The 12873-nt window shown below is 35.3% G+C and overlaps 1 protein-coding gene across 1 annotated transcript; it reads right to left on the bottom strand.

Annotated features, from left to right (window-relative positions):
- Positions 1-10116: 10116 nt before the first annotated feature.
- LOC149811858 (uncharacterized) lies at positions 10117-12757 on the bottom strand. The gene is made up of 3 exons (XM_089993700.1): positions 12578-12757; positions 10663-10697; positions 10117-10570 (listed from the first exon to the last, which is right to left on the bottom strand). Exons 1-3 carry the CDS (start codon positions 12665-12667, stop codon positions 10354-10356), a joined length of 342 nt encoding a protein of 113 aa, XP_089849826.1. The 5' UTR covers positions 12668-12757; the 3' UTR covers positions 10117-10353.
- Positions 12758-12873: the final 116 nt, after the last annotated feature.

Here is a 12873-nt window from a genome sequence, read left to right as displayed (position 1 = left end):
CAGTTGATAAAAATCAAGCTAACAATTAAGCAAGAATGTTCTATTACCAAGAACTGGGTCGTTACTGAAATTGTGATAATTATGTTGTTATTCTATGAGAGGAAATAAACAACTATAGGATGCCTTGTTACCTAGGCGAGGCCATCAACTATGATGAAAATGCCAAAGTTTGAAAAAGGAAGAAAACGCCAAAGTTTGAAAAAGGAATGCCTTTTGACAAACGATCCATATGAGAAAATAAGAAAATTTTATTGAATATCATGGACAAAAGGAAGGTGGGCGGACAATTTCCCACCACTCTAGATATTCAGAAGACACACAGGGTTCAGGAAAGATAGAAAGAATAAAAGGGCTCCATTCATTAAAGATGAAATGTGGCAGGATCGAGATCTGATTGAAGAATTGAGATCCAGGATAAAAGGAGAGAAAAAGACATGCCTAGTTTTTGAAAATAAAGGGAGAATTTAGAAAAGACACCCAGGGTTTGAGAAAATTATTTTCAAAATGTAAGAAACAAATAATAAGGATCGCATAATCAACTTCACATCACAATAAAGCTGCATAAACATGGATGCACATACAACACTCTCTAAAGGTTGACTCTATCATGCATATTTTTTGAAGAAGGCTCGTAGGACCCTAACCTAACTCTAAGGGTTCATATCATCTATGTTCAATCATTTTATACCTATATACTTGAGCCAAGGCTCAATGTACGTGGCATAAAATATCTCCAGGGTTCTAAGGGTATGGCTCTTCGACATCCTTGAGCGCCTGCCGATATACTTTAGACTATGGCCCTCGGTACATGACAGGGGATATTAGCTCAGATAAGTAGCTCAGTTGTGAGGCTTTGTCCCGAACTATGGTTTAGGGAGAAAGCTCAGCAACGTGGTGGCTGAGACAACATAGGTAAGGGATGTTTTATAAAAATGATTCAAGCATGCACAAAATCAGAAGGCTCTAATGCAATTTGACCTAAGATAGAGCTTTAAATAATAGAGAGCATACACTTGCATACAGAGTTTGCGTTAAAGCCTAGATTGAGGAGAGTTGTATTTGACCTAGGTCTAAGTGATCATGAATAGACCTCCTTAATCAGTCCTACCAAACCATGCCTAAGCCTACATGAATCAATGTGAGCTGGGTTAGATTCTAGGCTCCTGGGTTCACAAATACAGGCTGACATTCTAGAATAATAATTTAGACAGTTACACAAGGCAAGGCATAAGTTCAATCAATTTGAAGATAGGTGTCATCATGGTCGTCAAACTTGTTATCATGCAAAATTTTACTTTCGCAAGTCAACTGACCTTTTGAAAAATATTTTTTAAATACTCGCCTCCATTTTAAAAATTTGAGAAAAACTTGAGAAATGAGACTCGCCTGTCGGTACAAGGTTCAACCGTTCCTAGCGCTTTTACCAGGGGTAATTGAACCAAGGATTGAACAATATCCTTGTTTGTCTAAATGTCTAAGAAATTATTTTAAATCCTATAATGCAAAAAGGGAATCAAACACATGTGACATGATTTGGAAAAGAAGTTCATGGAAAACATGATGCATGACTGAAACTGCTTTGAAAATTCTTTGAAAAGAGATATTTTGAGAAAATCGATTTTTGAAGAAGGAAAATCCAGATCATTGGGCATGTGGCCCTATGATGCCTCCTTATTCCAAGTGATGCATGAATGTAATTTATCCAAAAAAAAATTGAAAAAGATTTGAGAAAAATCATTAAGAAATCTCCTTTGTTTCAGAAATTTGTTTTGTGCAAAAAGAGAAAGGGGTTTTGTTTGTGCCTTATAAAATTTGAACAAAATAAATTTGCCACATGTACCTGACTATGGCCACGAATATGTATTGAATATACCCCATTGAATCCTAATAGGAGGGTTTTGAAATATGAAAAATCGTTGAAAATATGCAATGATTTTTTAAGATGACCTAAGAGTGCAGGCCTTTTGTAACTTAAAAAAAATAATAAATTTGAATTTTGTTTGTATTCTGATTATGGCCACAAATACGAATTCCACTAAGTTTATCAACTTCTTAGAAGAAGGTGTATGTGCCATTCGTGTTTTACCATAAGTGGAATCAAAAAGTGCATATGCATGATAAACCATAGCAATTAATATTGAAAATAAACTATATGCAAATGCAACCCTAATCTATGCAGAAAAAGAAATTTTTACTATTTTTGGTATTTGATTATAATTTACATTGAATAATTGAATAATAAAATAAAGAAGGAAAGAAGAAAATAAAATCTTGAGCTTTTCTGCAAATTAGCAAACATGTTAGTTGAAATATGTAGGCTTTTCAGGATTTATCCAATAATATCTGGAAATTGAGAGATATTTGTCCGTAATAAGCCCTTTTCTCATGCATTCATAAAATAAAAATTCTAAATAAAAGAAAGGATGATGCATGATTTAATAAAATATGAAACTAAACTGATTATAAAATTAGAAATTCAGAATTGAGGGTAAAATGATTAAAATACCCCTAAAATTTGATGTTAATTGCAAAACAGTGTTAAAAATTAGGGTTTTCATAAAACGATTTTGAAATATGCTTAATCCGAAGACCAAACAAATTCAAAACGATGTCAAATCGAGTGGAAAGCACCCTGACATGATTAAGAAAATAATCAGATTCTAAAAGTATAAAAAAATTTCATGAAGATATGAAATAATAGAAAAAGATCAATTTTTGCCCATATTTTCTCAAAACAAGGCTCTTGTGAGAACCAGTTTTTGCAAAACAATAAGATACGATATCAAATGACCACTAAAAATCATGAAAACCAACATAGACAATCCTAACAACCCTAAAAATAGCATACAATTGAAAAATAAATTTATTGAATATGTTGGAAACAAATATTAAGTAAAAAGGTGAAAATAGGTTGAATAACAAGCCATCTTGTACCTATCACGGTGTCAGATTAGAATAAAATATCAAATAGAGATAAAAATTTATGAAATTTGAGAGAGATAAACTAGACATGACACCAGAGAGACTCCTTTTTGCGGATCAGAAAAATCATCTTTGGTTAGGGAGATATGATTCCGGCAAGATACACTTGATTCTACCCAATGCCTGACGATTCAAGAAAAGCAAATTCTGGTTTCGGGTTAAAAGAAAATAGAAAATAGTCATCAAAAATCACACGACAGAAACTAGATATGCAGACAGATTGGTCATTTTTTATGGATCATAAATACGATCTCCGGTTATGAAAATATCACTTCGGCAAGATGATCCTGGATCTGAACCATGCCTGATGGTTCAAGAAAAGAAGACTCTGATTCTGGGATAAAATAAAATAGTAAAAGACCATCAAAAATTATAAAAATCACACAGGAGAAACTAGATACATAGACAAAGATGTCATTTTTTACGAATCTAAAATACAATTTCCAGTTAGGGAGATACGACTCTGGCAAGTTGTTCTTGATTCTGCACAGCGTTTTAACTGTGCAGAAAATAGGTTTCAGTTCTTGATTTTATAAATAGGTCATTTGATGCCCAAAAATCATAAAAATTTTCCAAATTCAAGCAAACATATAGATATAACCCTCATAAAAAATTCAGATCAAAACAAAAAAAATAACTGCATGAAATAACAATGCTAATGTGTGGCCAGAATCAAGATTCATGTAGGACTGTTAAAGAAAATTCAAGAACTTGATCTAACATGCATAAAACGAAAAAGAGAAAAACACAGATGCAATATTTTTTTATTTTTCATGGATGTAATAATGTAAATCTAAATCTAATATGCCCATAAATAAAATAAAATACAGAAAACAAAAATAGCATGGGATTCGTTTGCTTTGATGTAGTTGATTGAAGGTGGGATTCGATCTATGAAAGATCGAATCTCCATCTTCTTGTTGGCTGAGATGAAATCAATAGAAAGAACATAAAAAAAACTATGAAAAGAGCAAGAGGATGAGGGTTTAACTGTGGCTGGATCAGTCATTGATGCTACCACACAAAAAATGGATTAAAGAAAAAAAAATAAAGGAAAGAAAAAGGGGCGGCACCATGGAAAAATAAGCAAGAAGAAAAAAATAAAAATAAACAAGAGAGAAAAAGGAGAGGGATTTTTACCTTGGGATTTGGAGGAGCTGAAGCTAAGGGAGAGAGGGAGGAGATGAGAGATATGGTTGGACGTCCAGCCTAGAGGCCCTATTTAAAAAAAAATGGGCTGGAGATAGGGCTTCTAGATGGCTTTGGATTAACCTAATTATCAATTAATTAGGGTTTTCTAAGGGGGGGGGGGGGCGATTTTCCTACAAGAGTTCTAATTAGGTTTGGTTTTGACTTTTCCTAATTGGCTCTAACATTTGATTTTAAAAACAATTAAAAAGTTTTAAAAACAAAGATAAAATAAATGGAAAAAAAGGTGAAAAAAAAAAGTTCTAAACCAACTAAACTTCTGAAATAACAAGAATAACATGAAAGGGATGATTCAAAAGTGAGGCCACCTGGGTGGGTCTTTTGGATTTGGATTGGATCTAAGATCCATTTTAAAATTCGAGTTTGATAAAAATTCAAATCAAAAATCTGATCTGAATCCAGATCTGACACATTGAAAAAAATATTTTTTTGAAAAGCATTTCAAAACATCAAATGTAAAGCACTGGGTTTTAGATTTAAAAGATTAGTTTTTAAACCCAGGTTTGAAATCAAAAGAAAGTTTGAATTCGGATCTGGATCCAAAGTTTTAAAGTAATAAATGGATCTCAAACCATGAGCTTGATCCATGTTTGAAAATAATGAAAGAATCCTGAATCGATGATAAAAACACTTAAAATGGATCTTAGATGATGAAAAGAATAAGTTGGATCTTGGATCAAAGATAGAATTAGAAATTGGATCTGGATCAAGATGACATGATAGAAATGGATCTTGGATATTAAAATTGAAGAATGGATCTGAAATGGCAAATGATTGGATCCTGGATATCTGATGAGATAATCTAGGTTCAGAAATCAAATTGGACCCTGGATATAGATAATAAATTAAATTGAATAAAAGATCCAGGTTCAGAATAGAGAATGGATATTAGATCCGGTATTGGATCCAATATCCGAATTGAAATGTGAATTGGATCTCGGATATAGATAAAATATCAGATAAAGGAATTGATCCGAGTCCAGATTTGGAATTGTCCTAGCTTGAAAATTGACAGAAATGATGTTTTGAATAAAAATGACCGAGAAATTATTTTCGCCCTATAGGGTGAAGAGTGACACTGGACTAAACTAGTTTAAACTGGATTGAACTGGGTTCTAGGGTTTATAAACTCAGATGAACTAAAAAGATATTGACTCAACTAGATTTCGAGACCAGGTGATAAAAAATAGACACAATTTTCAGAGAAATGATGAAAATTTCACTGTAGAGTGAAGTGAGCGACAAGAATGTACTGAGTGTGAGCTATAGTGAAGGTCACATGAACTGAAGTTTAAACACTAGTTGGGCTAACAAGGATTAGCTCAATTTTAGCTGAAATAAGTTGAATTGAGCTAAAATGGCTTCCAAGTATGTGGGAAACAGGCTTGAACTAAAACTGGACCACTTGAACTTCTGACGAGCTCAAGTTAGACACATGAAAATAGGATCTACTGGAATTGACTGACTCAGAGACAATTGAATAGAATTTGAGCTAGAATTGAGCTCATTTCATGTGAAATGAACCAAATTAGCTGAAATAAAATGACACTACTCATCGTGAGCTTAGGGAGCTAGAAATGACTAACATTCTAACTCTCCTGAACATAAACTGAGCTGGGTTGAACCTAACCCACAAGGGTCTAAGGTGACCTAGGGGTAAAATGGTAATTTTACTGACAAAAAGGGGTGAAATGATACCTAAACTGGAATGGACTTGGAGGTTAGACTCCTACACTGTACTACAGGGTTAGCATCTGTGAAAAGGGGGGTGTCTAGAATGGACCTGAAAATTTTAGGGTGTTTACACATATCAGCACTTTTCTCATTCTCATAGAATTTTCTTGGCAGCAATCACTCAAAATTCTGAGCCAAAGACTTCTATTCAAGCCATGAAACACCAACATTGGCATGATGTCATGGTTGCTGAAATTCGAGCACTTTAAGAGAACAATGCCCGGGTGGTGGTGAATTTACCTGAAGGTAAGCATCTTGTAGATTACAAATGGGTCAATAAAGTTAAATATCAATATGATGATTTCATCGAATATTATAAGGTATGCTTGGTCGCTAAAGGGTACACTTAAATCAAAGGTCTTAATTACAATGAGATGTATGCTCCAGTGGCCAAGATGGTCACAATTCTATGTCTTCTTGCTATTGCTTTTATACGTAATTGGCATCTTTTTCAAATTGATGTCAACAATGCATTTCTTCATGGTGATCTAGATGAATAAGTATACATGCATTTACCCCCCAGATTTTTTAGTCAGGAGGGGTACCAAGTTTGTCGCCTAAATAAGTCTCTCTATGGACTCAAACAATCCTCGCAGAATTGGTTTGTGAAGCTCTTATCTTATTTAAGAGAGATCGGATTTGTTCAATCCAAGGCGGATCATTCTTTATTCTCACGGATAAGAAATGACCACCAAATGTTCATATTGGTGTATGTGGATAACATAATCATCGCAGGAGATAATCTTGATCAGATCAATGACCTCAAAAGAAATTTCAACAAAATTTTTTGCCTCAAAGATCTCAACAATCTAAAATATTTTATGGGCATTAAAATGGCTCGATCCAAGCAGGGGATATTTCTATCTCAATGAAAGTATAAATTGAATATATTAGAGGACATGGGATATCTGGTTTCGAGGCCATATTGCTTTTTCATGGAGCAAAATTCAAAGTTCAATAATGAAGATGGATCCATTTTAGAAGATCTGAGTCTCTATCGATTGTTGATTGGTCGACTGATATATCTCACCATCACACACCCTGATATCTCCTATGCAGTTTATGTTCTAAGCCAATTCTCAAGTCAACCACGCACTCCTCATATGAATGCAGCTCTTCAGATTTTGCGATATCTCAAAGGTACCCCGGGCTAAAGGATTCTAAAGAATTCATCTAGTCTGTTGACTATTCTCGGCTATTCTGATTCAAATTGGGCTTCTTGCTCAATGACCTGCAAATCTACTTTTGGGTATTGCATTATGATCGGCTTGAGTCTGATATCTTGGAAATCAAAGAAACAGTCAATTGTATCTCGATCATCTATAGAAACCGAGTACCATTCTATGGTCTTAGCAACTTGTGAACTCACTTGGGTCAAATATTTGTTGACAGATTTTGGGTTCCCTCCCTGATCCTCAGCCAATGACTGCATATTGCTGCTAATCCTGTTTACCATGAGTGCATGCAAACACACAGAAATCGATTGTCATCTTATTTGGGAGAAAATTCAAAATGGGTTAATCCGTACTCAATTCATCTCCATCCATTCACAGTGCGCAGACATTTTCACAAAGGCTTTGGGCTGTGAGCAACTCTCTATTCTGAAGACCAAGTTGGGCATGATCGATCCACATGCTCCAACTTGAAGGGGCATATTAGCTGCTGTAAAAATATCGTTAACCGTAAAATTATCCCCATCGTTATTTGCTGTTAACGATCTGCTGATTTGTTACATACATTTTAGAGATAGGATCGACCAAGATAAGTCGTTATCTACTGTTAACGATCTGTTGATTTGTTGCCTTCATTTTAGGAAAAAAGATCGACCAAAATAGGTCGACATTTGTATTTATGTATTTTACCTTTTGTAAAAGATATTCAATTTGATCAGAAATTCAATTTCGAACTTCTTTCATTTCACCACCGCAGAATATCATGCATTTGACATGCCTTAGATCTTCCCATGATATCTCTTTTTATGATTTGGAGCAAGTTCCTGTCCTTAAGCTTCTTAAGGTATTGCTTCCCCACCTCTTCTAACGTCATATCCCGCTTTGATTGAATAAACTCCTCATTGATCCATAATCTGATCAGCCTATTTACTTTGATCAAATAATCCTCTGGAAATATGGCACAATTTAAGAAACATGCCATTAGGTGTACAGGCAACTCTTCATAGCTCAGTGACAGGATGCTTCTCACTGTATCTAGAGCACTGAAGAGAGAGGTCGTGAACCCTTTTCCATTTTAACTGTGACGACTCTGTGGTTAACATGACACCTCCTAAGGCCACAAGGGCTGGAACAAAAGTACAAGTCATTTCTTATTTGCAGCTTGCAAATGACAGCTTATCACTCTATCGGAGCTCATACAAATGCAAGTCTAACTTCCATTTGAAAGTATAACCTCTATCACTCGTGCAACACTATTCAAGAAGATCTCAGCTCGAACCCCACAAATGGAGGAACTCAAGATTATCATAATCGCTCAAGAGCACAGACATTATCGATCAAGGTTGGCAGTTTCTTCTGACATATGGCACTTCAAAAACCAATATCAGAACCAGTTGATGGAAGCTTTCTTTAGTGGAGGGGCAAAACTTGCGCAGCATGTACACAAGCCTACAATAATTACATGATTTCCATGAAAAAGGAAATAAGAACAGGGATTCTCAAGGAAGAAGGAAAACTACAAAAAGAAAAAGGTTACAAATGAACCAAAGACTAAAATCTTCCCTCCTTTGGCTTCTTTCTTTATTCACCAGTGGAAATTCTCTTATCAAGATTATAAATTGCAAGCCTTCAGAATTAGCGGCCTTGCAAAGATATACATATTCATAAAAACCCAAGCTCTCACAATTACCAATTGCTTCTTCCTTTGGCTAAAGATTAAAAATGAAAAAACAAAATTAAATAATGCACTCAAAGAATATAACATCCATGCATTGTAAATAGGGGTGTCAACGGGTCGGGTTTGGTTCAGACCCAGGTGGAACCAAACTTGTACCAGAATTTTGGGAATGGTATCGGGTCCAGACCCAGGTCTAATTGGGTCCACTATAAGAAAAACCATACCCGGACCCGTAAGAGCTACATGAACCAAACCAAGCAAAAGCATGTTTTTTGTCATTTTCACATTGAAAATTTGCAGGTCTTAATCAGAAATCGGGTCAGGTCCGGACCTGGGTTTTAATCGGGTCTTCTTATTTATCAACATATCCGGACCCTATAGGGTTTGGTTCGATAGGGTATGGGTAAACCAGGCTCGTTGACACCCCTAATTGTAAACAGTACTTATCATGTAAGCAAGTAAGGATCTTTTAGGTGCAAATGGGCCTTTATCACAACTAGTAGAACCACAATTCACATGGAACTTAATTTTAGTACTGTATATGGCTTTCGATCTGGAACAAGTGTCGGGCACTTTCAAGTTCAAAAAAAAGCCAGGTCCAAGCCATGAAGAAACTTCAATATTGGAGTTGGTTTCTGACATGGCTAGACACTGATACACTGGGCCACTAGGAGTGTCCAAGGTAATATAGTTTGATATTCTTTCATTCTTTGTAATGGTATATTATCTGGTATCCCTCATTATAGTGCATCATACATCATTCATACTTGCACTTATGATTTCATTAGTGGAATGTAAATAAGGCCCTTTCATGCAAGCAACCAAGGACATTTTAGGTGCAAATGGGCCTTAATCACAACTAGTAGAACCACATAATTCACATGGCACTTAATTTTAGTATTGTATATGGCTTTCAATCTGGAACAAGTGTCGGACACATTCAAGTTCAAAAAAAGCCATGTCCAAGCCATGAAGAAACTTCAATATTGAAGTTGGTTTCTGACGTGGCTAGACACTGAAACACTGGACCACTAGGAGTGTCCAGGTAATATAGTTTGACATTCTTTCATTCTTTGTAGTGGTATATTATCTGGTATTCCTCATTATAGTGCGTCATACACCATTCATACTTGCACTTCTGCTTTCATTAGTGGAATGTAAATAAGGCCCTTTCTATGAACAAAGACATGTCAATGAATTTCGGATGAAAAGTAATCATGAAAGCCTTCTCAACATGCATATTTGCTGGCAAAATATTTAAGTCTCTCCAATGAAACCGAGTCCAAGCTACTCAACTTTCATCTTTTTGGCACTAGATCACAAATAGCATGATACACGTGCTACTGACAATTAGAATCTTTATTGCTTGTCTGAAGATCTAAAACACAGATGTGTTAATCTCAAATTTAAGCAATGTTCACCCAGAATTAACAGGTGAAAATCAGCCCTCCATTGGATATGTTATTTTACCTCTATCCTCTACTTGTCTGAATTTTAAATATTTATTAAAAAGTGAAAACAAATAGAACAAAAAAAAAAGTAGTGCAAATAATCTAGAATGAACTTTCCAAGAAGACATCAAACCTTAGCCACCAACCGCATGGATCTTCTCCTTGAAAAGGTCATCATGCTTTGACTTGATCCCCTAGCTATATCCTTGACACTTCTTAAATTCTCAGGGGCAGACTCTTTTTTGCCACCGCTCCTCTGCCTTTTGCTGGGGAGTTCTTCAGAAGATTCTGAACTTTGAGACCTCTTATGTGTCTTGTGTGAAGAGTTGTTCACCTGTATAACACTGTCGAACCAACAAACAACCCATATTAAAATGGATATGACATAAAAGGACAAGATGAAAACACTGAAACTTCATCTAAGGTCAAGGCTTACTCCGACTTCTCAGCACCAGTAAGAGACCCAGCAGCCTGTACAAATGAAACATAATGAAGCTATTTCTCACATGTTTAAAATACAGAAACCACATAAAAACAGACAACCTTAAGTTAAAATCTTTATATCCTGATAAAATAAATAAATGAAACCAAAAGAAAGGATTACATACAGAAAGTCAAATTTCTGAGTTCAAGATAGTAATTGCATTACACTTGTGAACAGGAAAAGAAATGAGTTTTGAACAATAAGCAACTTGTAAAGAACCATCGCTTAGTTCTGGTGAAGAATTATCTATTTTTCAATTAGAACCAACATAAAAAATGATCTGCCTGAAAACATTTTCGGAGGAACACCACCATGATGCATCTATATAAGACAAAAAACTTTAAAAAAAATGGAAGCTTTGTTAGTGCACATATGGTAGGTTACACACATTACACTCTAGGCATCATACTTTCATTACCATAACTGTTAGCCAACCATAGAAGCATGAAAATAAAAATATCACAACAAAGTGTGATTTAAAATGTAATTACACATACAATAACTGCAAGATCTTAAATTATAGTGTAATTGTAAGTCACATGCACTCTAACCAGTATCGATGTGTTTAAAATTTAAGTGGTAAGGAAGCACTATGTTAATTTGATAGCATAATCACTAGATCACAATATTTCCAATTATGGGCAGATACTATAGCTACGACCTCAAAAACCATCTGTTATGTGAACAACAATATATATGAAAATTTAGATCAGTGGACAAGTCATTGAAAAATGCATCTTCAGAATGATATAATAAAAGTTGGTTTCTTATGAACCAAAGAAATGTAAGTAGCATTCCATCAAGGCATGGTGGAATATAACTACCAAATAAAGCACCTGTAGCAGTTACGTGACAAAATCATGTCTTCAAGGTTTCTCATAATCCAAACATGATCTATACATGAATGAGGATGAGAAAAAAGGCCTTTTCAAAGTCCTAGCCTTGGTTTTTATTCAAAGTTTAAGATGGTTTCAAGGATACAAGAAGATCGATGCAAAATACTGGAAGACAAGCAGGAGGTGAGAACTATGGAGAGAGGATAAGCGTGTTAGCAATTATTAAACTATTAATTTCATCATCCAAAAGCCTTTATAATATTCGGTTTCAAAATGAACATTGCTATCTGCCCATTAGATGTATTTTCTTTTCAAGGTGAAAGATTCGATAATTAGATTATAGTGGACTGGATGACGGTCAAAATGAAGAAATACACCACAGCGCAGCTAGACATCAGGGCAACGCTTCCAACACAATAAAAAACATATTTTCCAAAATTACATGCTTGGTTAGTGTTCTGCATAGGAAGGAACCATTCAAAGCCTTCAATAGAAAGACTGTAAACAAGGCTTACCCACTTATTGGATCCTGGTAAAGCACTCCAAACATCACTTGGGACAGCGGAAGGAGTCTGCAAGGAAACCATCCCAGCGGCTTCCACCAATTTACTACAATAGCCAGTGGAACTAGGAGAGACCCATACACACCTCTTATTCTTGAGGCACCCTGTCCTTCTGCCTTCAGGCCTGTTTCCCTAACCTGAATGAATTCATTCTTTTCCTAATTCCTTTCATTGAAAAGTGGAATTTTCATGGTGGAAGTTTCCCATTTTGATCTATTTGAAGATATTAGATACGAAAACAAGCATATTGAATTGGTGGAAAAAAGAATCCTTTCGTGGTGCCTAGTCTAAGCTTTTGATGCACTAACTGTTTCTATTAACCAGTTTGTGGTTTGTCACAAGATAACCAATTTTATTTGTAAAATGACACTTTAAATCCAAAAATAGTAGCTGATAGTCCAAAATCCATTCATGACAAGCTTATTTTGAGCAATATGTGAAATATCAACAATGTTTATACTGTCATACCTTCTTCATAGAGAACTCAACCATGGGATTCCCAGCAAGTGATATTCCACAGTCACTGCTTGAAACTGGATTTGGCTGGTGCTGTACCATGTCTATGCTCTCTAGCTGTTCAACAGTTGTAGCAAAGTGCAACCCTGAAAGAGGAAGAAAAGTCGAAGTTTCTTCCCTGTGTTTTATGGCTTCTGTGAATGAAATCTTTCTTATAGAGCTATTTGATGACAAGCCGTCACATAAGTCATTATTTTCCTGAAGATAATCATCACTGCCTTGCATGGAGTTGTCATGCATTTCAGCTG

The sequence above is a fragment of the Nuphar pumila genome, chromosome 17, assembly GCF_984573655.1.
Source record: "Nuphar pumila chromosome 17, dmNupPumi1.hap1.1, whole genome shotgun sequence".
NCBI classification, from domain to species: domain Eukaryota; kingdom Viridiplantae; phylum Streptophyta; class Magnoliopsida; order Nymphaeales; family Nymphaeaceae; genus Nuphar; species Nuphar pumila.
Note: the sequence above shows the minus strand (reverse complement) of the source record. Positions and strands in the feature narration are given on the sequence as shown.

Excerpts from the sequence above, each read along its gene's own strand:
- LOC149811858 (XM_089993700.1), bottom strand. The coding sequence starts at position 12,667 with ATGGTACAGCACCAGCCAAATCCAGTTTCAAGCAGTGACTGTGGAATA. Across the intron at positions 10,698-12,577 it reads TTGAGTTCTCTATGAAGAAG|GCTGCTGGGTCTCTTACTGG; the intron begins GTATGACAGTAT and ends TCATTTGTACAG. Across the intron at positions 10,571-10,662 it reads ACTGGTGCTGAGAAGTCGGA|TGTTATACAGGTGAACAACT; the intron begins GTAAGCCTTGAC and ends TTGGTTCGACAG.